General features: G+C 35.9%; 1 protein-coding gene across 3 annotated transcripts in view; it reads left to right on the top strand.

Moving 5' to 3' along the window:
* The window catches only part of LOC149789990 (uncharacterized), an 84,743-nt gene extending 60,307 nt beyond the window's left edge, over positions 1-24,436 (top strand). For 2 of the 3 annotated variants that reach the window (XM_089972079.1, XM_089972077.1), the window contains exons 20-29: positions 27-115; positions 5,149-5,418; positions 6,862-7,093; positions 8,420-8,484; positions 13,964-14,101; positions 15,215-15,343; positions 19,875-19,927; positions 20,704-20,808; positions 21,819-22,018; positions 22,456-24,436. In XM_089972079.1, the coding sequence (XP_089828205.1) occupies positions 27-115; positions 5,149-5,418; positions 6,862-7,093; positions 8,420-8,484; positions 13,964-14,101; positions 15,215-15,343; positions 19,875-19,927; positions 20,704-20,808; positions 21,819-22,018; positions 22,456-23,102 (1,928 nt within the window). In that variant the 3' untranslated portion in view covers positions 23,103-24,436. The remainder of the gene's footprint in view (positions 1-26; positions 116-5,148; positions 5,419-6,861; positions 7,094-8,419; positions 8,485-13,963; positions 14,102-15,214; positions 15,344-19,874; positions 19,928-20,703; positions 20,809-21,818; positions 22,019-22,455) is intronic. The other variant, XM_089972078.1, reaches the window with a different exon arrangement.

Here is a 24,436-nt window from a genome sequence, read left to right as displayed (position 1 = left end):
AACCTCATAATTTGTATGTTATTTAACAGGGGAACCAAAGTTGTCAAGCCCTCTACAGCCAATTCAGGTGTCAAAATCACCAGAACCCAGTCCCGTACACAAACCACAGCAACAGGTATTTGAAACAGATTCTCTTTCTCTTTGCATGACTGTCTATGTGTATGTGTATTTATTAGCATCTACAGATATATCTCTTTTATGTCATCTATCTCCATCATCTGTACCTTATCTAATTTGCTGGTGTCATGTAGTAATGTGAATTCTCATCTCCTAATGTAATGCACTTAATTATTGGTTGAAACATCCAGATTCCAGTTTCACTATCGACAATATACAGTCCAAAAACGTTTATGCCATTTTTTTTTTCATCATGGTTAGCATCAATAACTTGTTCAGGTTGTGTTAGAATAGGGATAAAACTATTTTATATTAACACACCTCTCCCTCTCAAACTTGTGCACAAGGGGTTCAGAAACAGAGACAGCAGCACAAGTGAGGATGCAAATTCCTGAGGTACCTCTGAAGAATTAACAAAAGAATGGACATTGACAGTAAGATGAAAGGGGGGTGTTAAATTATTGAATACTTGTTTTATAATCCTGTTGGGTACAATTCTTCAATAAACATCCTTTTTCTAAGAAACTTATTTGCTAAGTTCACTTTTCCTAACAAATTATATTTACCTCCAAAGTGATCAATATATGAATGGTCATTAATGATGTTAATCCAGAGGTTTCAACTTGCATCACATGAGTGTCAGCAAAGTATTCTGTATTAAATCACTACTTTATGCATGTAAATGTGGATAAATTCTAGTGTTATTGTTGATTCAGAACAACACTAGGTTCTTCTTTTTCAAGAACAATAGATAGTTATTTCAAGAAACAACAGATTAATGATTGATTAGTCAGTTGATTTGGTTACATTGTCACTAGCTCTGTTTCATGTAGGATTGTGATTTGGTTAAATGATCACTAGCTCTGATGCAGCTCTGATTGCATGTCTTTTAATGGTTTTTATCAGCTGACCATTTAATTTGATACAGAAGATGTAATTAGCATCTTAATTCAAAGCTGGTCTGCTTTTAATTGATTGTGACTATGCATTAGACACTTCTGTAGGTTGTAGGTAAGAAGACGTCGTGTTCTAATTAGGTTTTCACAAAAATGCTCACAGGTAATGCTTTGACAGTCCATTTACATTTGAATACCTCTTTGCATTTATGCATGCAATTTTTCATACACTCTCTGTAATTCTAGGTAAAAAATATTTATCATATGCTGCCCTACCATAATACATTAGGGGTATATTCACTGCCTGACCCTAACAAGGATGTGTGCTATCTGCTTTGACAACAAAATGCTAAATGGTAATCTGTTTACCCAGGTTGATGTCAGATTGTAATTGCTACTACCGCTTGAGCATGGAAGCATGCTCTTTTCTTGTGGCCTTGCACACATACCCAGTTTACTTGTGCCTTGCCTTCAGCTGAGTGGAATTTTTTTTAGTTTTCTTACCGCATATGTAAGCTGAAAATTTTTGTATAGTTCTACTCAGACCAGAAGAGCTTATGGGATGGTCTTTTCATCCATCATCAGTCCATCCATCAGTCCATACATCACACATTTTTGTTATTCGTACGACTCCTAAACTACTTGGAGGATTATGATCAAGCTTTATTTGCACATTCATCCAGTGGTCTGTTTGGTCCAGAATTAAAATGGTGCTGCTCAGACATTCAATATGGCGACCATTGCACTTGTCTTTAGTCTTGTTATTGCTACTTGTCCTGAATGGATAGTCATATCAGCATGGGGTTTTCAGTGGAAGACCTGTTAGGATGTCCAGTTGATCCTAAATGAAAATGGCTCTGATCTAATGCCTAAAATATCCCACCACAGCAGCCATCTATAAAATCTTGTTACTGCTGTTTCTTCAGAATGGCTGGTTGTATCAGCATGGGGTTTTCACTAAAACAAATGTTGGTTGTTTCAGCATGGGGCTTTCACTAAAACAATGCTGGTTGTATCAGCATGGGGCTTTCACTAAAACAATGCTGGTTGGTTCTGAATGAAGATGGTGCTAACTGGAAGACCAGAATGACTGCTTTGGTGATCATCTTGAAAATCCTGCTATTACTACTCCATCTGAATGGAAAGTCATATTGACATTTGGGTTTCACCAGAAGACTTTCTAATATATTTAGTTGGTTTTAAATGAAAATGGTGCTGATCTAATGCCACAGTAGCCATCTTGAAAATCCTGTGATTGCTTCTCTTTAATAGGTTGTAATATGAACATGGGGTCTTCACTGAAAGACTTCATGTGATGTTTAGTCCTAAATACAAAATAGCATCATTGTGATGTCCAATAGGGTTTGTCATATCATCCATTTCAAAAATCTTGTCACTACTCCTCCTGAGCAAAAATTCTATTAATAAGTTTTTTTTAAACCAGATTTTAATTTTTATGATGTGGCTCTCACATGTCCAGTATGACTGCCGCTGCTTCCATCTTGAGAATCTTAGTATCAGTACTCATCCTGAATGAATGGTCATATCAGCATGGGGTCTTTTTAAAGCTAAAAGACTTAATATGATGTTTAGTTGGTCCTAAACAGAAGTGTCCCCGTTCAGACATCCAATATTTGCACCACAGTGACCATTTTGAAAATCTTATCATTACACTCCTCCTGAATGAATGGTCATGTCACGATGGGGTTTTCACTGAAGGAGATCTTATGACGTCAAGCTCATTGTAAATAAATGAAAATGGTGCTGATTTGACCTCCAATGTAGCCACAACAGTGGCCATCAGGAAAATCTTATTCTGGCTACTTCTCATAGATGGCTTGTCTTATCAAGATTGTTAATGCTTGTCCGAAATGGTATACATCTAGTCTTCAGTATGGCCACCATGGCAGCCATATTGTAAAATCTTGTTATTGTTACTCCTTCAAAATAGAAAGACGTGTCAGCATGGGGATTTTCACCAGAAGACTTCTTAGTCTGGTCGGTCCCAAGTTAAAATGGTGCTAATCTGATGTCCAGATAGAATGTCATATTTTTATCAGAAGAGTTTCTTTTTGTGTCTAATTGGTCCTAAATGAAATGATGGAAATTGACCCTCAATATGGCCACAGTCAGGTCGCATCACAGATACAGTGCTTTGGAAAAGCAGGTACAAAAGGCCTAAGTGTTTTCATTGATGACACCTGTTTTCAAACTGACATCATTGCTGACCTAGAAATATCAGCACCTTTCTTTGTAAATATAGACTGGAAATTCTTTCTCAACAGTTATTAAAAAATGTTGTAGGGGCCCCAGGTAGGTGTTATAGGGGCCCCAGGTATGAGTTGTAGGGGCCCCAGGTAGGTGAATTTTCTAAGGTCCTAACCTTTTAAGATCACTGACATCTCACCCCTGTCTTCACGGGTTCAGGTCTTGGCTTGGCCAATGTGTATATGCAAAAAAAGTATACCATTAGCTTCCTGCAGTTTGATGGTTCTTTGTTGGGGGGTCCCAGGTTGTTCATGTATAGCATATCTTGTGCTAAAAAATGGTGTTAAACTCACAAAAACACAAAAATAATTGGAATGTTGCATCCTTGCTTGACTTGTTTTTCTTGACTGCAGTCTGAAGTCTCTCACAGTCATGCTTGAGAGTCCGTATCTCATATGGTGCATGTGATTAAACAGCGCAGCTTGGATTTTGCTTTCTAGTGCCATCTTTTGTAACGCAGTGTTATTAACAGCAATGTTGGAACATATATTTTGCCAAATAATCATGGTTACTGGTCACATTCAGCAGGTTGTGGCTCATTACAGTGCATGTGTATAATAAAATGAATGCTTATTCCATGTCAACTGTTGCCTGTCCAGCCATAGCAGCCAGCATGTAAAATGATAGTTGTTCCAAGTGAGAATAAAAGAACACCTGATATCCATATCCATAAAGATTCCTTGGTGTCTAAGCATTTTAATTTATCTGACCACTGTGTACAGGGCCCTGAGTGGCCGAGTGGTCTAAAGCGCTCTCCATTACAGATCACTGCCATTTCACCTCTGTCTGTGCTGGTTTTAGCCTAGGATTCAGCCAATGTGGGTATGTGAGAAAGCTTGCCAGTAACTTCTCGTGTGTTGGTGGTTCGTTCCGGGGTTTTCCCGGGTTCTTCCTCCACCATTAATACTGGCCGCCATGTATAGCCTAGCATTAAACCCGACAACAACAACAACAACCACTATGTACATTGTGTTAAATATCAGATGATAGAAATTATTAAATCTGATCCAGAGATGTCTAGTATTTATAGGAAAGATAGATAACTTTATTGGATATACCAATTACATACTCTACAGCTGGTAGGGATCAACATCTCACCATGAATATTGTCAGTATCAGGTAGATTATATAGGTCAAGGGACATCTATGTTTAAACGGTGCATTTTTAATTTGATGCAGTTGTGATGTCTGTCTTTTATTAAATAATGAAAAGTTAAATTCATCCAGTTTTAGTAATTACAGTGAAAGTGTTTTGAAAGAAAATAATAAATTCAACAAAAAGTATACAAGTCTTTTGGAAATCTTTGGTCGTTTATGACGGGTCGTACATGGGCTGCATAGGCTTTCCAATACAGAAAACCAACATGAGTTCATTAATTGTATTGTACCAAAATATTCACTCACTGACAGTCCATTTTATTTATGTATTTGATACAAGAGGTCTTTGATCCTTTGTTTTGAAAATTTATTAAATACTGTCAATTAATTAATTTTAGGTCAGTTGATGACATGTGCTTTTTCAACACTTTTTAATGACCCTTACTTGGGGACATTCAGCCAAAAGTAGTGCACACCAACTAGTAGATTCTGGGTGTGGAGGATTGCTTCAAACCTTAGCTATGTAAAAATATCGGTTTTTAAAAAAGTTAATGCTCTAACATTTTACAAGTGATTATTCCTTAATACATCCAGTAAATCCTATCAGGGATAAAACACAGACCACAAAATTGTGTCCCTTATGGACAGGTGCTCTTGATATACAGAAATTAAAATTATCATAAATATAAGACTACTGCTGTCCTGTATGTGGAGGTGTCCATTGAGGTAGATTTTAGTGCAGTTATTATGAATAATATCTTATCAACAGACCACATCAAGAGAGTCAGATCAAGTATCAAAGCCAAGCATTACACCATCGAGTAGCACAATGAGTCCTCAACATGCCATCACGTCTCGACAGCTTTCCAAGCTTGAGCAACAACATTCAAATGCCTCCTCACTAGATGAGATCCTATCCTCCAGTCCCTCGGAAAAATCCAGCACTAAGATGGAAGATGTTTTGGCACCAAAAGTACTCACTGCCCAGGAGATTGAGCAACAAAAAGAAGAAGCAAGAAAAAATTTGAGTCTTCCGCAGGTAAGATATGAAAATATGGAATTATAATAATATTGTAACCCAAAATTTTGCAGGTAAAATATAAAAATTTTAAATTATAGAAATGTTTTAACTCTTTACTGTAATGTCATACACCTTACTGTGTGACAATGCCTGTTTGCACCTTTCTGTATTTGGAGCCATGTGTTAGTGGCAGTGTGCAAGATTGCCATGACCCATTGGTCCGATGGCAGCTAATTTCATGATGGACTGGTACAAAAAATAAGTAAACAGTCCATCAGACCAGTTGGGCTTTTAAGTATATTGAGTCAATTTATCGGTTTTTTTTAAAAAATCATATTGAAAGAGATAATAGAAACAATGTGAAAACTTTTTAAAAACAATAACAAAATCATTTGTGAAGCAAGAGCATAGCAATCCATTCTGCTGGATGAGATGAGAATTGAAAAAAAGTTGTGTATAGTGGTTGTACAATTGACAGTTGAGACTCCATTTAAAAACTCTGTTTATGTAATGTCTGATGAGATATGCTACATCCAGTTCCCAATGTCAGCATGTGGAGGCATTTTAATGCTCACAAGTTTGATAGATGTAATCCTGTCTTTGCTACCCAGTAGCACCATGGGTAAGGCAGGCTTCGTTCAGAAGAATCAGAGAAAGACAGAATACAGTTGTATGTTCAGCAGTTGTTTGATGGTGTGGATGCATTTTGATCCAGTACCAGCAATCCACTACTGGAACTCATTTCTTCCACAGACCTAATTTAATTGGTAGCTGTACTTTGGATCCAATAGCTTCATCTTTGAAGGCTGAGTCTAAGTTCTGATCCGTTCTTTAATGGCAAGTCAATGGATGAAGGCCCTCATTCCCATTTGGGCTATGATTCAGACTGGTCATCAATGGCAGCATCAGACAATGATGCCGAGCCTCTAAATGAGGTAAGTATGGATCTGGATTAGTTAGACAGCAGCATTGTCCTGGTGAATTAACAGTGGCAAAAGTTTATGAAATTGCTAAATCTGATATATCGGTATATTATTTTGTATTCATTACTTTTCCATTTCTCATTATGTAGATAACCTTGCTATGGGCTGATATTCATGTTTACCTGTATTTACCATTGACTCATTGACAAATTTTCTCTTGTATCATGAAATGTTGTATCATTTGGTTAATAAAAAGGACCAATAGCATTTTCAGGGTATTGGTCTTGTGGGCTTGTAGGAATGTTTTGGTGAGTTTTATGCACTGGTCATGGGGAATTTATTTTCCTTAATTAATATAGTTATATATATTGGAGTAGGTAAATCAAACAGACTGGTATTTTGCCAAAAGAACTTTAGTCTGGACTTAATTTGGCCAGTTAATCATTGAAGTCTAGATCTGAAATGAAAGACACATGGGTGATATTTTGAGAAGGATTGATATAATTTTTTTTTCAGTAATGCATTTTATATCTAACAGGTACCCATTGATCCCTATAAGCAGAAAGACAAGTTAAACAGATTTGTTGATGAAGTGGAAAAACTTGCCAAATTTATTGAGAACATGGAGAAACCTACCTGTTTAGGGTCAACCCCTCTTGATGCTGTATGGAAAGAGCTGATGGATGCACAAGAAAGAGCTAACCGGAAACAGCCAATGGCAATTGCAAGATGCTATCCAATGAAAAACAGGGACCAGGATATCATGCCATGTAAGTTTTTATGCTCCATCATGACAGTGATATGGGCATATGGACTGCAGTCCATCATGACAGTGATATGGGCATATGGACTGCAGTCCATCATGACAGTGATAGGGGCATATGGACTGCAGTCCATCATGACAGTGATATGGGCATATAGACTGTAGTCCATCATGACAGTGATATGGACATATGGACTGCAGTCCATCATGACAGTGATATGGGCATATAGACTGTAGTCCATCATGACAGTCACATGGGCATATAGACTGCAGTCCATCATGACAGTGATAGGGGCATATAGACTGCAGTCCATCATGACAGTGATATGGGCATATAGACTGCAGTCCATCATGACAGTGATATGGGCATATAGACTGCAGTCCATCATGACAGTGATATGGGCATATAGACTGCAGTCCATCATGACAGTGATATGGGCATATAGACTGCAGTCCATCTGACACATTAAGTTAAATTTAGGTCAGTTTTCTAAAGTTATTTTCTATGAATACGTTTCTTGAGCTGTTTTTATGGTGGTGCAGGCTGTGATGAACTGATGGTTAGAAAGTGATGCCTGAAAGGATGTGGAGACATACCCTTCCATCAGCTGGGGGATCTAGTCACCTCCGGTCTCTGAAAGTTTTTGTTACTATTGGTGTTGTTGTTGTTGTTGTTGTTGTAGGGTTTACCACCATTTTTCAGCACAAGATAGGCTATACATGGCGGTCAGTATAACTGGTGGAGGAAGAACCCTGGAAAACCCTGGGAAGAACCAGTGACCCACGAGAAGCTACTGGCAGGCTTTCTCACATACCCATGTTAGCCAAGCCTGATGTTACTATTGTAACTCATCAGAGGGAAATGATTTTGGATGATACATTTGTTGAAGAGAAAACTGGACATTCTGGTTTCAGAAGGCTAACAAGCCAAGCATTTGCTTCTGCCTAAGTATCTATACACTTTAACCTATCTGAACACAATAAAAACTGCATTCTTTGTCAGATAATATAAATCCTGCATGCTAAACGCTCAGCTACCACAACTTCTTAATTTTTTACTCTGGATCTCAAAGATGTGTTACACATGCTAGTTTAGATACTGAAAAGATGTATGTCATATTTATCTCCCTTAGATAGGATGTCTGTTGTATTTTTGTCAGTATTTCAAAGCATCTTTGATTCATGGGGATATAAATTAATTGCACATTATAAGATTATATTGTAGAAATATAGCAGTATTTTAATATACCTGTATAATTAATATGCATTTTTCTTGAATTTGCACTTGACACAAGGTCAACATGTAATGTCTCTTTTTGTTGGCTAATTTCAGATGATGATACACGAGTCGTTTTGACCACACAGAAGGATGACTACGTCAATGCAAGCTGGATTAATGTAAGTTAATGAGAGAAAAAAAGTTGTAGGTTTGGATTTATTAGCTCACATGACCAGTAGCAATCTGAACTTATGGCCCTTTATCTATTAGGTGTGTTATCCATCATCCATCTGTCAACATTTGTTATTTTCAGCTTCGCATGGATCACAGGACCAATTGTAGGGAGCATTCTGGCATCAACACCTTTAAAGTGTCTAATAATAATGCAAGTCTGCATTTAGATATGACCACATCGCTTAATATCGAACAACTTTAAAATGTAAACTAATCCTCAGAAAATTAAAATTAAATTTAGCCAAATTAGACCAAAATATCCAGTCCTGAAATGCTTTCAGATTTGTATAAATGTTTTTGATTTATCATTGAATATGCTCTCAATATCATTACCTGTGTAAAAAAATACCTTAAAATTACTTCTTTTTAATATAAAAAAAAATCAACAACAAAACTGCATGATAGAATTTAACTGAATTGATGCAAGGCATCCAGACATGAAAACTTTGGAACTTTTATGTGGATGATGCTGATCTTCCATCATATATGGTTGTTATGGCTAATTTAAGAAAATGGAACCTTTTCATCTCTAAACCTGCTCAGCATATTTTGAAATGCATGTCAGAAAGGTGAACACTCTTAGGCTAACTTGGTCCTCTTGTCTTGGTACATTGTCATGCTTAGACAATATGCCTTTATAAAAATAAATGTTCCAATAGATGGATAATTAGCTTATTTATGTATGAATGAAGTATTGTTTCCATTCTGAATCCCCTTAAAAAGATGCGAGTCATTTAACATGGTGGTCATAAGACTCCTAAACTTTAGTTTAAGTTATTGAATTTAATCAATCAGCCAATCAAAAACAATGCTATTTGTGATTGGTTGAAACAAATTCTCAAGCTGAGGCACAAGCTAATCTGTTCTAGGCTTGATGTCTTTCCATTCTAAGATGCATAATTCATCTGTGCCATTCATGCAGTTTTGCTCAGTTTCTTTTAGTAATTTAACATGATGTATTATATGCCAGCCTGTTTGAACTGAAAAGGGTATTCTGCTCGCAATACATTTTATGTAATCAGGCTGTGACAGGATGGGGCAGTGAGATAAAAAATTAAATGTCAAATCTATTGAAAGGAGGTAGAATGGATGTATTCAAATAGGCAATGATTCCTAATACATATGGCCTCAATTGGCTGCATTCATTGGTTGTAAGATTCATTGAGCCCACCTTGATGGAGCTTAAGAAGGCAAACACTTTGGCATAAGACCATCCAAACATTTGTTTTTTATATCAAGCAGTGTTGAAAGTTTTTACTTTCAAGTTGAATTAAATGCAGGCTCAGCCAAAAAGGGAGTGGCTTGTTTTCATGCCAAAAAGGGAGTGGCTTGTTTTCATGCCTAAAAGGGAGTGGCTTGTTTTCATGTCAAAAAGGGAGTGGCTTGTTTTCATGCCTAAAAGGGAGTGGCATGTGTTCATGTCAAAAAGGGAGTGGCTTGTTTTCATGCCTAAAAGGGAGTGGCTTGCTTTCATGTAGCTCAAAATGACATGATCATTACATTATGACTTCACTTTCTTGAATCAGAGTGTTTTAAACTTTGGGAGAGATTGTACGTAAAGTAGCTTAGTTGTAATGTTTGTCTTTTATTAAGTCATTAAAAAAATCAAGGATTCCCAAGCGACTGGAAAATTGGGGAAAGGGTCTGGAGAAAGAACAGGTTTGTTTCCAATAGGGAAGAGTCCATTAATTTTTCAAATGATGATCATAGGCAGACAGAAGTGTACTGATCATGGGTTAAATTTTTTGAGCTCTTACTGGAATTTTTGGAGGTTGCAGAACTCTTCAGTCAATTGAGGTACAATTGCTGTATATATCATTTGGGTGCTTGCCTTAAATATATTTATATAGTTAATACATGCACTCAGGTGATTGGACTGGTCAAATGGTCTAGTTATACATAGTCAGCTTTACTTATATTGAAGGTGTGAAGACCATTATAATGTCACATTGTGCCAAAATGTGAGAGTTTTCTGTGAATTGTCTGTGAAATGTGGTCTCAATAAGTTTTTGAAAAAAGTAATTGAGTTTTATTTTCCACAGTTCCCCTTTTGGTATTGTCCCCATTTCTCCTTTTGTTTAAGTTAAGTAAAGTTAATGAAAATATATTTCTGGTAATCATATTTGGTAGTTTGCACTGGATATTACAGCATTATTGTCAATAAACATCACCAGTAGCAACCTTTGATACTACTCGCAGCCATGGTTCACCTTTGTGGTGCATTTTGCTCAAAGACCTTGCAAAATAAATTTATATCTACTGAGACAATTTTCAGTGCAGAATGGGACACCCTGGTTGTCCTTGACAATGCATTAAATACACAATCCGTTGTTGGATTACACTGAGAGTACTTGTTGGAGTAGTCCTTCAGTGTTAAGCATCCATCCTGATATACGTACTAGGGGGTGGGGGTGGAATCCCATTGTTTATATCACTATTGACATCTTACATTGTAAGACACCAACAATGTATCATCATCTGAAATTAGACACTTACAGTGTTAAGACAGTAGCTATGTGCAAGCGGATCTTTTTTAAAAGGTATATAAATCCTGTTAGGATTTTTGGCAAGATTTACACATTCCAAAAAACGTTTGATCATAACAACATATTTGGTTAAGTGGAGTAAAGTTTTAATTTTTTTAATAATTTCAGTGAGTCACATGAGAATTTATATTAATTTCAATAATTATACTTGTTTCTGGATATACATCCTGCGGTTTAGAGCATGGTCTTATCAGTAATGGGAGAGTCTGTTATTTAAAAAATGGTTTTGAATTCAATTTGTTGTTGATTGCTTTCAGTAAAGGTCATGTGTGAACCTTTAATTAATTTCATCTAGGGGTAAACCAAGTAAAGACTTGGAATATTTTGTTTCAAAGAGTGGGGGAACCATGAACAAATATTAAATACACTTTTGCTGCATGTTGTCTACACAGGATGTCTGTTATGGAATACAAACAGTACCACAGTAACTATTTATTGATCACACATGATATCTGTTACGAAAAACAATTGATATCACACTAATTGTATATTCATCACACAGGCTGTCTATTATGGAAAACAAATGGTATCACAATGATTGTATATTCATAACACAGGCTGTCTATTACGGAAAACAAATGGTATCACACTAATTGTATATTCATCACACAGGCTGTCTGTTATGGAAAACAAATGGTATCACATTGATTGTATATTCATAACACAGGCTGTCTATTACGGAAAACAAATGGTATCACACTAAATGTATATTCATCACACAGGCTGTCTATTATGGAAAACAAATGGTATCACATTGATTGTATATTCATAACACAGACTGTCTATTATGGAAAACAATTGATATCACACTAATTGTATATTCATCACACAGGCTGTCTATTATGGAAAACAATTGATATCACACTAATTGTATATTCATAACACAGACTGTCTATTATGGAAAACAAATGGTATCACAGTAATTGTAGACCGGCCAACCCTTTCAATTTTGCCATAAGTCTTATGGAAATTACCCTTAAAATATGGACTTATGGAATAAAAGCACAAATTACAGAAATATGTTTGCTTGCAGTAAAAATTGGGATACTGTCCAGGTTTCATATAGATTTAATGGAATTGGACAGGGAACCAGACTAAATGTACCAGATTACCTCAGATGCTTTAAACTGCACATATTTTGTGATTCAAAACATCTACAGGATCAAGCTATTGTTTTTTTGTTTTTTTTTTCTTTAAATGGTTTCCAACAAGTGAGCGGTCAGGAAAAAAAGAGCCAATAAATATCTTTAAAAGTTTTAATTATACATAAGAATATTAAGAATATTCATATTCAGTGGGGGGGGAGCAGGAATTGCAACAATTACATTTAGTGGACATCATGTGTTGATTTGAGTATGTTACATGGCGGGAATAATTATTGCTGTCGCCACCACTTTTTTTATAAAATGGGTTATGTCAAATTAAAAGATATCAAGAAGCCGTTGAGCTGTGTTTTGTTTGGAACTGAAGTTTGTGATACTGTACTGGGGTTAATGGAGGTTAAAATAAACTTTACAACCTTTTGAATTGAACACAATCTTTACTGTGGGTACATGTTTGAATCACTCTTCTGGACTTTTAAATGTAAGTTTTCCAGCTTGACAGTAGCACTCTATTATGTACTGTTATATTTGTTACACCTTCCTAAAAACTAGCAAACATATGGAAAAAATCAACTGCCTTACAGGGAAGGTCTTGTTAGGGTTGGAAGGTCTGGTAATGATGTGCCTTACTGAGATGGGCTTGTGAGGGTTGGCAGGTCTGGTAATGATGTGCCTTACTGATATGGTCTTGTGAGGGTTGGCAGGTCTGGTAATGGTGTGCCTTACTGATATGGTCTTGTGAGGGTTGGCAGGTCTGCATATCACTTCCTGATGAAACTCACAAACATACACATTCTTAGTGTGTTTGATAAGAGGATATGTATTCAGTTTGTGCTAATTTGACACATTTGTTAGTGACAGTATACAGTTGAAGACAGGGTACAGTTGGTAACAGTACAGTTAGTGACAGTACAGTTGGTGACAGGGTACAGTTTAGTAACAGTTTACAGTTAGTGACACAGTACAGTTAGTGACAGAGTAACAGTTGGTGACATGGTACAGTTAGTGACAGGATACAGTTAGTGACAGAGTACAATTAGCACTTTTTCCACTACTCTTCTATGTAATGTCCCTTACTTGGGGATAGATTTTCAACTAAGATTAGCACAAGAAAATGCAATTCAGTCTGCACATTTTAAGCTTTTTTGATTATTTTGATGGTTTGCAATGTAAAAATATCCCTAAAAAATTCAAAAAATTAAATGCTTCAATTTCATAACAGGCATCCTTAATGTTGCTGATAAATAAATAATAAATACAATGAACCCTGTCTTAGTACATACCTCCATGTAATGTCCCTGCTTATAAAAAAGAACCACACTTATGAACATTTTCTTATTTCTAATACAATTCACCTCATTATAGAGAGCACCTGTTTCAAAGGGCATATGTTCATCAAGACTGATTCAACTTAAGAAAAGTAGTATGGGATAAGGAATGGTCATATTTCATGGGAGAAGTCTACTATATACTAAAACAAATAGGGAAAGAGTCCATATAGCCATTTTTAGAGATTCACCTAATTTCAGGATGGTCATGATGAGTGGCTTTGCCTTACTATGCATGCAGAAATGTTTTAAAATACAGTTACCATAAAACCTGTGCATAAGAAGCCCAAAATATTTGTCCTTGATAGACAGATGTCCATTAAATAGAGGTAATATATGTGCTTAACTTACGAAAGGGTGGTAAATAATTTTGTCCTTTAGAAATACATATCATTTTTATCTTCAGCTCTCACTTTACATATTATTTCTTCATTGTTATAATTTCAGGATTTGTCACCATGCTGTCCTAAATTCATCGCTACCCAGGCCCCGCTACTTGTGACAATGCAAGATTTTTGGGCCATGGTGTATGAACAGGGGATTGAGGTTATTGTCATGCTTACCAGTGAAAATGAAACTGGGAAGGTAATGTTGAACTCTTGATTTAGTTACTGAAGATCATGTTGGAGAAATCATGTTGGTTTATCATTGCTACTTTACAGACTGGCCTTAAAAATTTGGGGTGACATCAGCAGTTTCATCAGCATCAGTTAACAGTGAAAGGATATTAGATTTTGTTTCATTCAATGAAACTGTTTTGTATGTCAGATAAAATTTATAAGACAAAGAGGAAAAGAGTTTTGCATGTCATTTTTTTTGTTTATTTCACCAGCAATAATTACATTTTGATTGCAAAGTTGTGGGCTACGTATTTCATTTCTCATGACCTGCTTACACCTATGTTCCTTTCCCTATTCATTTGCAAGTTAATTTCGCATTTATAAGAGCATTAATTTTTCATGCATTCATTTGCTTAGTCATCCAGTCATTTGTTTGTTCATTCTTTCAACAAAACTAATGTCATCTCATAAGATGGGGACAGTAGTGGTAAAGGGAAGTAAGAATGTGAAAGGGCTCAGTTGAAAACTGACCTGTCGGTAATTTACCATTCTGTTGATAATTGAAGAAGAAAATTCTTAGTCATTTACCACATGGTGCTGTTACCTGCTTCTCAATCATTTACCACATGGTACTATTTGCTGCATAATTGATTCTCAATGCACTACTTTCAGTAGTCTCTGAATGAGCTGTTCATTATATTTCAGTTTTTATTCTTTATTTAATGCAATGAAAATAATGCACAGAGTAAAGAATAATCTAAAATAAAATCACACTATTCAGCAGATATTCCAGTTCGTGTAAATCAGTTGTTTGAATAAAGAACCCATTCATGCTTTATCGTCTATTGTAACATACAATTTGCTGGACCAAACCTTCCAGTTCTTTTAATACCCTCTGTCAAACTTCTTTTAAGAATATTCTCCTTAACAATGGTGTTACTTCAATTACAACAACATAGAAAACCCATTCTTGATTTTTGTCTAGAGTGACTAAGCTAGTTTGTTTCAAACTTGGCAAAAATATTTGGAAGTCACCCTTTTATTAGAAACGACAAATATTAACTTCTGTTCTTTGATTTCCTTTCAAAACAATTTTGTGCAACAGTATCAGGCTACCATGTACTTTTCTGTCTTTCAGAAGTTTCCAGTTTACTGGCCACAACAAAAAGGATTCAATGTTGAGTATGGCCCATTCACTCTTGCTCTGCAGAGTGTAAAAGACAAGCAGTCCTGGACAGAGAGGATCATATATCTCACACACACTGAGGTAAACTATTGGAACCAAGTGTTGGAACCACAGTAACTAAATATATTTAGCGTAGAATAATAGAATAGAATCTATGCTGAGGCATGCACCGAGACAAGGAAATCCCAGTCAGTGTAACACCGTGACTGGGATTTCCTTGTTTTGGTGCAATCCCCAATGCAGATTATTTTTCTCGCTCGGTATTTTTCTTTAAAGTTAAAAGAACTCTTCATTTTTGCAATACAGTTTATTACATCCAACACGTACATTATTCATGCACTATTATTTCTTCTCATCTATCTGTAGTCATTCTGTCTTATAATTTTTTTGGATGAAAATCAGAATAATCATTTCTTTAGAATCCAACTATTTGTTTCGCTTATACACCCACACCCACAAACAGGTATAAATTATCAGTATTAATTATTCTGCATTGTAAGTATTGCAAAAAGAAAGTATAAAGCCACATGCACATTTTTTTACATATGCCGCATTAGTACAAATATGTTAACGAGGGCTGTGGCATGACCGTTCCATCCAAAATACAACATTTTTATGCATGAGCGAAAAAATAGCAACATGAAGCATTTGATAGTATTGAGTTATTATCACATTTAATAGATGGATGTTATATAAAAAAAATTATATTGTAAATAATGATAAAACTATTTTGGTAAATTTCCCAAAGTGGGGGTGTTTGCTTGATTGGAAAAGAACTCCATCAGGCCAAGCAGAAGACAACAATAGCACAAGGATACCATGACTGATACGCCATGTCTGAGATAACCAGACTGAGATAGGAAGAATATGGTTAGATTTCTCTGTCACATGTTTGAGAATTGTCTGTGAGATCTAGCTTATCATTTGAAGTGATCACCATGTAATTGAACAGAAATTTGGAGTTGGGAATGTAAATTGCAAACACATTCAGAGAGGATTGTGCATGATTGCATAGCAGTTATGCTAAATAGTTAATGAGTTCCTTGGTATTAAATATTAGTGAATTAATCAACTGATTTCCCCATGCTGATATTACTTATTCTTTGTACTATCATCAGGAACATCAGTCTGCACCTGTCTGTTTTATGAAAGAGAAACTAAAATAATTTTGTTTATTGTTTACATGCTGAGATAATGAATACACTGTACCAATTATATTAGTACAGGAAAAACCTGAATGTACCACATTATCATATGGAAGTAGCTGCAGAGTACATGCATTGTGACGTTTGATAAAACTCTACTATCGACACCGTTGATGTGGGTGAATGGTCTTCCCCCCACATTTTCATTAAATATGTTTCACTTAGATAAAAAACAGAAGTTTTCATTTGATATGAAATTTATGAAACAAGTTGAATAATATTAAGTGAAGGTCTGTTGTACAATGAGCCATGAGCTGCTGGTAGTGAAGGTCCATTGTACAATGAGCTGCTGGTAGTGATGGTTTATTGTACAATGAGCCATGAGCTGCTGGTAGTGAAGGTCTATTGTACAGTGAGCCATGAGCTGATGGTAGTGAAGGTCTATTGTACAGTGAGCCATGAGCTGCTGGTAGTGGTCTATTGTATAGTGAGCCATGAGCTGCTGGTAGTGAAGGTCTATTGTACAGTGAGCCATGAGGTGCTGGTAGTGGTCTATTGTACAGTGAGCCATGAGCTGCTGGTGGTGAAGGTCTATTGTACAGTGAGCCATGAGGTGCTGGTAGTGGTCTATTGTACAGTGAGCCATGAGCTGCTGGTAGTGAAGGTCTATTGTACAGTGAGCCATGAGCTGCTGGTAGTGGTCTATTGTACAGTGAGCCATGAGCTGCTGGTAGTGAAGGTCCATTGTACAATGAGCCATGAGCTGCTGGTAGTGATGGTTTATTGTACAATGAGCCATGAGCTGCTGGTAGTGAAGGTCTGTTGTACAATGAGCCATGAGCTGCTGGTAGTGAAGGTCTATTGTACAGTGAGCCATGAGCTGCTGGTAGTGGTCTATTGTATAGTGAGCCATGAGCTGCAGGTAGTAAAGGTCTATTGTACAGTGAGCCATGAGCTGCTGGTAGTGGTCTATTTTACAGTGAGCCATGAGCTGCTGGTAGTGAAGGTCTATTGCACAGTGAGCCATGAGCTGCTGGTAGTGAAGGTCTATTGTACAATGAGCAATGAGCTGCTGGTAGTGAAGGTCTATTGTACAGTGAGCCATGAGCTGCTGGTAGTGAAGGTCTATTGTACAATGAGCAATGAGCTGCTGGTAGTGAAGGTCTATTGTACAATGAGCAATGAGCTACTGGTAGTGAAGGTCTATTGTACAGTGAGCCATGAGCTGCAGGTAGTGAAGGTCTATTGTACAGTGAGCCATGAGCTGCTGGTAGTGGTCTATTGTACAGTGAGCCATGAGCTGCTGGTAGTGAAGGTCTATTGTACAGTGAGCCATGAGCTGCTGGTAGTGAAGGTCTATTGTACAATGAGCCATGAGCTGTTATAATATGGATGTGTATTATGAAATGAACCATTAGCTGCTTGTAGTAAGTGCTGGTTTCATTTTGTATTGTGCAATGAATTTTATAATTTTTATATCAAATGAATATTAGACTGTTCATTGTATATACTGTAAATACATTTGCTTTATTCCATGATATTGCCAGGTGTTATGCCACAGTGGGCAGCCAAGTCTTAATATATTACATTACTCCATGATTTTGCCAGGTGTTTTGCCACAGTGTACCAAACAAGTCTTATTATATGACATTATTCCATGATATTGCAAGGTGTTATGCCACAGTGGGCAGCCAAGTCTTAATATATTACATTACTCCATGATTTTGCCAGGTGTTTTGCCACAGTGTACCAAACAAGTCTTATTATATGACATTATTCCATGATATTGCAAGGTGTTATGCCACAGTGTGGCAAACAAGTCTTATTATATGACATTACTCCATATGACATTACTCCATGATTTTGCTATGTGTTATTCTACAGTATGACAAACAATTATTAATATATGACATTACTCCATGATGTTGCCAAGTGTTATGCCACAGTGTGGCAAACAAGTATTAATATATGGGATTACTCCATATGACATTACTACATGATGCTGCTTGGTGTTATTCTACAGTGTGGCAAACAAGTATTAATATATGACATTACTCCATGATGTTACCAGGTGTTATGCCACAGTTTGGCAAACAAGTCTTAATATATGACATTACTCTATGATGTTGACATGTGTTATGCTACACTATGGCAAACAAGTCTTAATATATGATATTATCACACTGATAATAAAGAGCATTATTATGATAAAATGAACTGGCTTCTGTCCATCCATCCATGGCACTTGCTCATCTTTTTCCCGAGCTGGTTTCCTGACCCTACTCCATTAGCATCAGCAAAGGATTTCCTCCTGACCATTCAGCAGAGCATCCAAAATCCAAAATGATCAGGATAAGGGGCAGACTAAAAATCATACCCAATTTGTGTTTAAAAAGATAATTTATGATACCAGACCAAAGTAAAATGTGTGAGTCAGTTGTGTGTGTGTGTAGAGGCCACTTTTCATACATTACAAATAATATATGCATATATATATATATATATATATATATATATATATATATATATAATATGTTAACAGAAAGACCACTTCCAAATGGTACTCAGAGTCATTGAAATTACTAATGTAGGGTACCCATTTTTCTTTATTGCATGGTTTCAGCTCAAGTTCAAATGAACATTGATCCTGCTGTGGGAACACCTCTTCACCAGTCAGTAAACTTAAGTAACATTTAAATCGGAATTTTATGTAGAACCTTGACAATTTTTCCGTGACATTAAATCAATTCACAGTACAGCTGTCTCTCTCTCTGTCTCTCTCAGGCCCTTTATTTAAACATGTAATAGCATCATCTCACTATAAAGCCCTTTCTTTTAACACATAGCATTCCTTCACTATAAAGCTGTATGTTTTAACAAATTTAGAGCATTATCTTACTATAAGCCCCTTTGCTTTAACACATTATTTCATTGCCTCACTATAAACCCCTTTGTTTTAACACATTGCACTTCCTCACTATAAAGCCTTTTGTTTTAACACAGTATTGCATTCCCTCACTATTGAGCCTTTTATTACAACAGTTTCTGTTATAAGGCTAGTATGGTCTTGGATCCCATTTCATTTAGTAGTAGTAAAATTATGTATTTTTATAAGGCAGTCTCACTATAAGGTGGGATACTCTGATTCCCATTGATAGTGTTATAATGAGGGAGTGTTGCTTCCATCATACAAAGTTTCATTATTTGACTATCAGCTGGTTGATACCTGCCCACAATGAGTCACTTATAAAATTCAGTTTCTTAATTCAGTAAAATCCTAAATAACAACCTCATCTTTATAATTTTTATGGCTTGCATATCTAATTTCATTTATTTTTAGTAAGTGCATTTCTCACCTATATTTTGTTACTGGATTGGTGGAAAGTTTAATTCCTATAATTTTCATACAAGTCAGGTAAGGTATGCTAAGAATTCTAACCAAGTTCCTTACATGTTTTATTTTGCAGACCAAAGTTGGAAGAACCATTGTTCATCTTCTATTCAATGGTTGGCCAGTAAGGTAAATTTGTTTTAACAACAAAATTTGCAATCAGTTACATAAAACCTTGGGATAATATTGCTATGTTTTTCAAAATAGTTCCTTAAGTGACTTTTTGCCTTGTACTTTTCATAGAAAATACGAGATATTATTTTGGGCTATTCAATCTGTACCCCCCATCTATCCTTTAATCCTTTGTCTTTGCATTCCCCCATCCTTCCATCCATTCCACTTTAGTTTCCATCCAGTAACTCCTTTATTAGTGTTGGTTATCATTCAGATTTGGAGTGGAGTTTGTAATTGGTGAAACCCCTATACTGACTTTGATAATCAGTGTTCTGAATTATTTTTTAGTGGAGTTATAGCTACCCACCCACTTTCATTCCACACAACAACTTGATTTAATGTCTTCCTTCACAAATGTGCTTTACCTCATGTATTATATCCCCATCTGCTGCAAAAGTAAACTCCCCTTACAAGTCAGTTCCTGGAACATGCTTGTTATCTACAGAAGGAAATCGAGTGATTCCTTGCCTCAACACACTTTGAAAATCCAGGTTGTAACAAATTTCCCACAAGACATTGTTTTTAAAAATAGGTTTCATTATAATAAATTTAGTAAGTTCATCATATTTGGAGAAAAAAAATTCTCACAAACAGTATGAACTATCTCTCATCACAGTCTTTGTTTTTATTTCAAATATTTGTATAAATTTAGTGTGCTATCCAAACAAAAAAATCAGTGCTTGGATAACTTTGTCATTGCAATGTATATCAACCTTGTTTTATATTTACAGTGGATCCCCTAGCAAAATCAGCCTCTTACCACAGTTCATCACAGAGGTTCACACTTTCTACCGTCAACAGCGCAGCTTGATGAAGCCAGTCCTAGTTCACTGCAGGTAGGGGGAGACCAGTCTTGAGTAATCAGTTAACATTTGTCCAAAATGTAGCTGATCCTGACAAATTTGAGGCTTGTTGCAACTCCCCTGGCAGCATCAGCATTCAGATTTTGTTTTGAATTATTTTGTTATTTTAAGTCGCATATAGTGTTCCCTCACTATGAAGCCCCTTAGTATATCACAGCCACTGTTGTTGATAAATTAAAGGCATACTCGACAAGAAAGGATTCACTTGTTTGTCTTTTATGCACTGTTATGATACAACTTGATGGGACATCCCTCAGTATTTGACTCCCTTATTATTACACCACTATGATTCCTTTATAAAGAGGATATACTGTACAATGAGGGTATGGCATAGCATGTTTTGCAAGCAAAGAAATCTTGGTCCACATAACTAGTGTTTTGGTGATGAATTTTATACATCAAAGCCTATGGCGTTCTGTCTGTAGCATGTTGAGGGACACAAGACATGCTGATCCAGAGAGGAAATGATTATTTTATATAGTTTCACAGTAAACAGTATGGAATAATTTTAGTAGAAAATGGTTTATAGTGAAGCATATTCCTTCAATACTTTTCTCAATATATTTTATGATTCTTAATTATTTTTCAGTTACAAGATAAACAAAAAGACTAAAACTACCATATATACTAACTTACAAGTCCAGCTGCAAACAATACAGACCCTGATATGCCTTCACAATACAATGGCACATCAAGGTCTGTGTTGTTCTACTGAGAAATCATAACAAACTGCAGTGGCTAATGGTAGCTCTGGGTCTGTGCAGATTGTAATTACTTAACAGTATTCAATTTTATTTAGAAGTATATTAGTATTTGGTTAAGATTATAAAAAAAGAAACACATTTGCCACCATCTCGCAAGTTACGTTCTTCTTGTTGATTCTGTTTAATCTAGCCCGCAAAGAATTCTCAGTTTTCTTACATCTCTCTCACTATCCTCATCAAGGAATATTGCAATCTTTTGCTGTGCTGTACATTTTGTAGCAATGGCAGTGGAAGAACTGGGACCTTCATGCTGATATACGTGGGAATACTTGAGATCGTTCATGGGAATGGCATATTTAACCTCCAGGAAGTGGCAACAAAAATTCTTCAGCGGCGGCGCAACTGCATCTTGAAGAGGGACCAGATTAGATACTGCTATGAAACTGTTCTTTATTATGCACAAGATTTGTTGGGAAAACGTGAGTTGATCTTTTCTCTTTGATGTAAAAGATGACAATCAAGCAGTAAAGGATAGTTCTGGGTCATGGTTGCTTGTTGCAGAAGTAAAAGATGGTGAATCGGGAATGATATTTTTCTTCTTAAATGAAGTAACAAAACAATTTAAGCTCCTATGTAGACATTTGTTTTATTATGATGACAAAAAGCTATGCCTGTTTGCTAAGCATATTTGAAATTGTTTTTTATTGAGTAAAATATTTCTAATAACATGAAGAGTTAAAAGGATGATCCTTTCCAATGACATTTATGGAGGAAATATTATAGTTATGTAAATGATTTAATTTGTATACATTTTTAATTGAACCTGCATGAGTAGATTGAAAATCTGTTGGTTTTTTTCATACAAAATGTATGATGTTCCTCAAAATGTTCATGTCTTTTGTTTCCTTTACAACAGAGGGCATATTTGTACATAAGGCATCCTTTGGTGACAAGATTCCTGGACCTGGTGAAAAGCCTAGTCTTTGGACACCTACAGATGATATTGTCTTGGGATCAGTGAGCCTACATGCTCTACAGGCCAAAGTTGCTAATCTAGGAATAACCAGTAAAATGGAAAGTTCAAAAACTTTGGAAGAAAAGTGTTCTTCCCAAGATGACTTAGTGAATATAAAAAGTGATAACAGTGAGTTGGAGAAGACTTTTCCTCACTTACCAGATGTTGTTCAGAGCCCAAAACATGTGCAGGAAAAGTGTGCCATTAGCATCAGTAACCAGGACAACAAGAACGGAATGGATATGCTTAGTGATATTGGTAGTTCAAAAGGTCACAGTAGAACGGGATCAAATGCTTCAGTATCTAGCACAGGTTCACAGCCACAGGATTGGGCTCCTTTACAAGTATCCGACATTTCTCAAACGACCATATCAAAGACGCTTGCAGATCTACAAAATCCTAGCACATTTACACTCGGAACCAGTGAGCCTGGGAAAAAGAAGGTTACAAAAGCCAGTTTCTATGGTAGTAAATCATCACTTGGGGAAAGTAACCCCACTGATCCCTTAAGTTCCCTTGACCCTTTGTGGTCACTTCATAAGAAATGAAATTAATTTCTATTGTTGTGATATCAATTTATTTATTATGTACCTGTTTAATCTTAAATGCTTGATCTGGTGTTTGATAACAGCTGTTCAATCCGTATTTCTGTATCACACACCCAGATTCGAACTGCTTAGGTGTCTTCTTTGACAGTCAATCAAGCTTTAATTTCAGATTCATTTTGAATTTCAAACTCATTTTTTTAAAACTGCCTTTGAACAAAACACAAATGAAATTTAGTGTGTATATTAAATGTTGTCTTTCAATCAAATTTATAACACTTTCTTATTTATTCGTATCAGCCGTCTAATTGAAGCATTATTCTTGGTTTGGCTCAGGTGCTTGTTTCTGAGTGCAGCTTATTCTCATTAAAAGTTGAGAGATATGACCCTTCAGTTTGATCTTTCATTGATATTCATAGGAGCAAATCTATTTGAAAAGTAGGAGTGGCAGTGCATATGTTCTGTTTGCATCATATTGCAGAATTATCTCACTTAAATCCAGCATACATGCTGGTATACCTAATTCTGTGGACTTGGCTCAGGTAAATATCCTGTTGAAAGATCAAACAAAAGGGACATGTTGGTTGTATAATTAAAAAGTTAATGAATCCCTACAAGCTGTAATGTTCCATAAGCGTTTATGACAAAGGTCATATGCAGAACATGGCCCACTTTTGTTCAAGTAAGGTACACTGTTTAGAAATGAGGTATTTCTAGAGGTTAAATGAAACAAGTTCACACAGTTTTGAGTACACTGTTATGAATGGTTTGGCAGTTTTAATCCTGATGTACTTTGAATGAAGTATTGTAACTAGATTGATGCTTGATAAATAAAAAAACCTAAGTGTACTTAACAAAATCATACTTTACAGTCCGCAAATATATGTTAAGTGTTCGCATTTCGTTGTTGTGTTGTTTTTTTAACCTTGCTGATTTAGAATGTAATTGAGTAAAGCATCCATGCTGTGCAGTTTGTTGTTCGCTGGGAAATTTATACACAAATTTATAATTGGGATTTTATTTGTAGCCTGTATTTATATATGTCCAAAAATCACATAACAATATACAGACATTTTTCGGAGTGTATTATTTTAAAGCCTGTCCATCTTTCCAGCCATCCATTTGTACATCTATCTACCGTATTTACCAGATATGTTGGGACACGATAAAATAAAACAAAAATTTCCTGTCCCAGAACTTATGGTGAAACATTTTCTCACTTTGATCATATGTCCCACGACTTAAGAAACATTGCATTTGTGCTTGCCCCCCCCCACTGAATGTTGCAATATAATAGATAAATAAAACACTTAATTGATAATAAAGAAAGAAACTAA

Source organism: Sinohyriopsis cumingii, chromosome 10 (genome assembly GCF_028554795.1).
Source record: "Sinohyriopsis cumingii isolate HCF-2022 chromosome 10, ASM2855479v2, whole genome shotgun sequence".
Classification (NCBI taxonomy): Eukaryota; Metazoa; Mollusca; class Bivalvia; order Unionida; family Unionidae; genus Sinohyriopsis; species Sinohyriopsis cumingii.
Note: the sequence above shows the minus strand (reverse complement) of the source record. Positions and strands in the feature narration are given on the sequence as shown.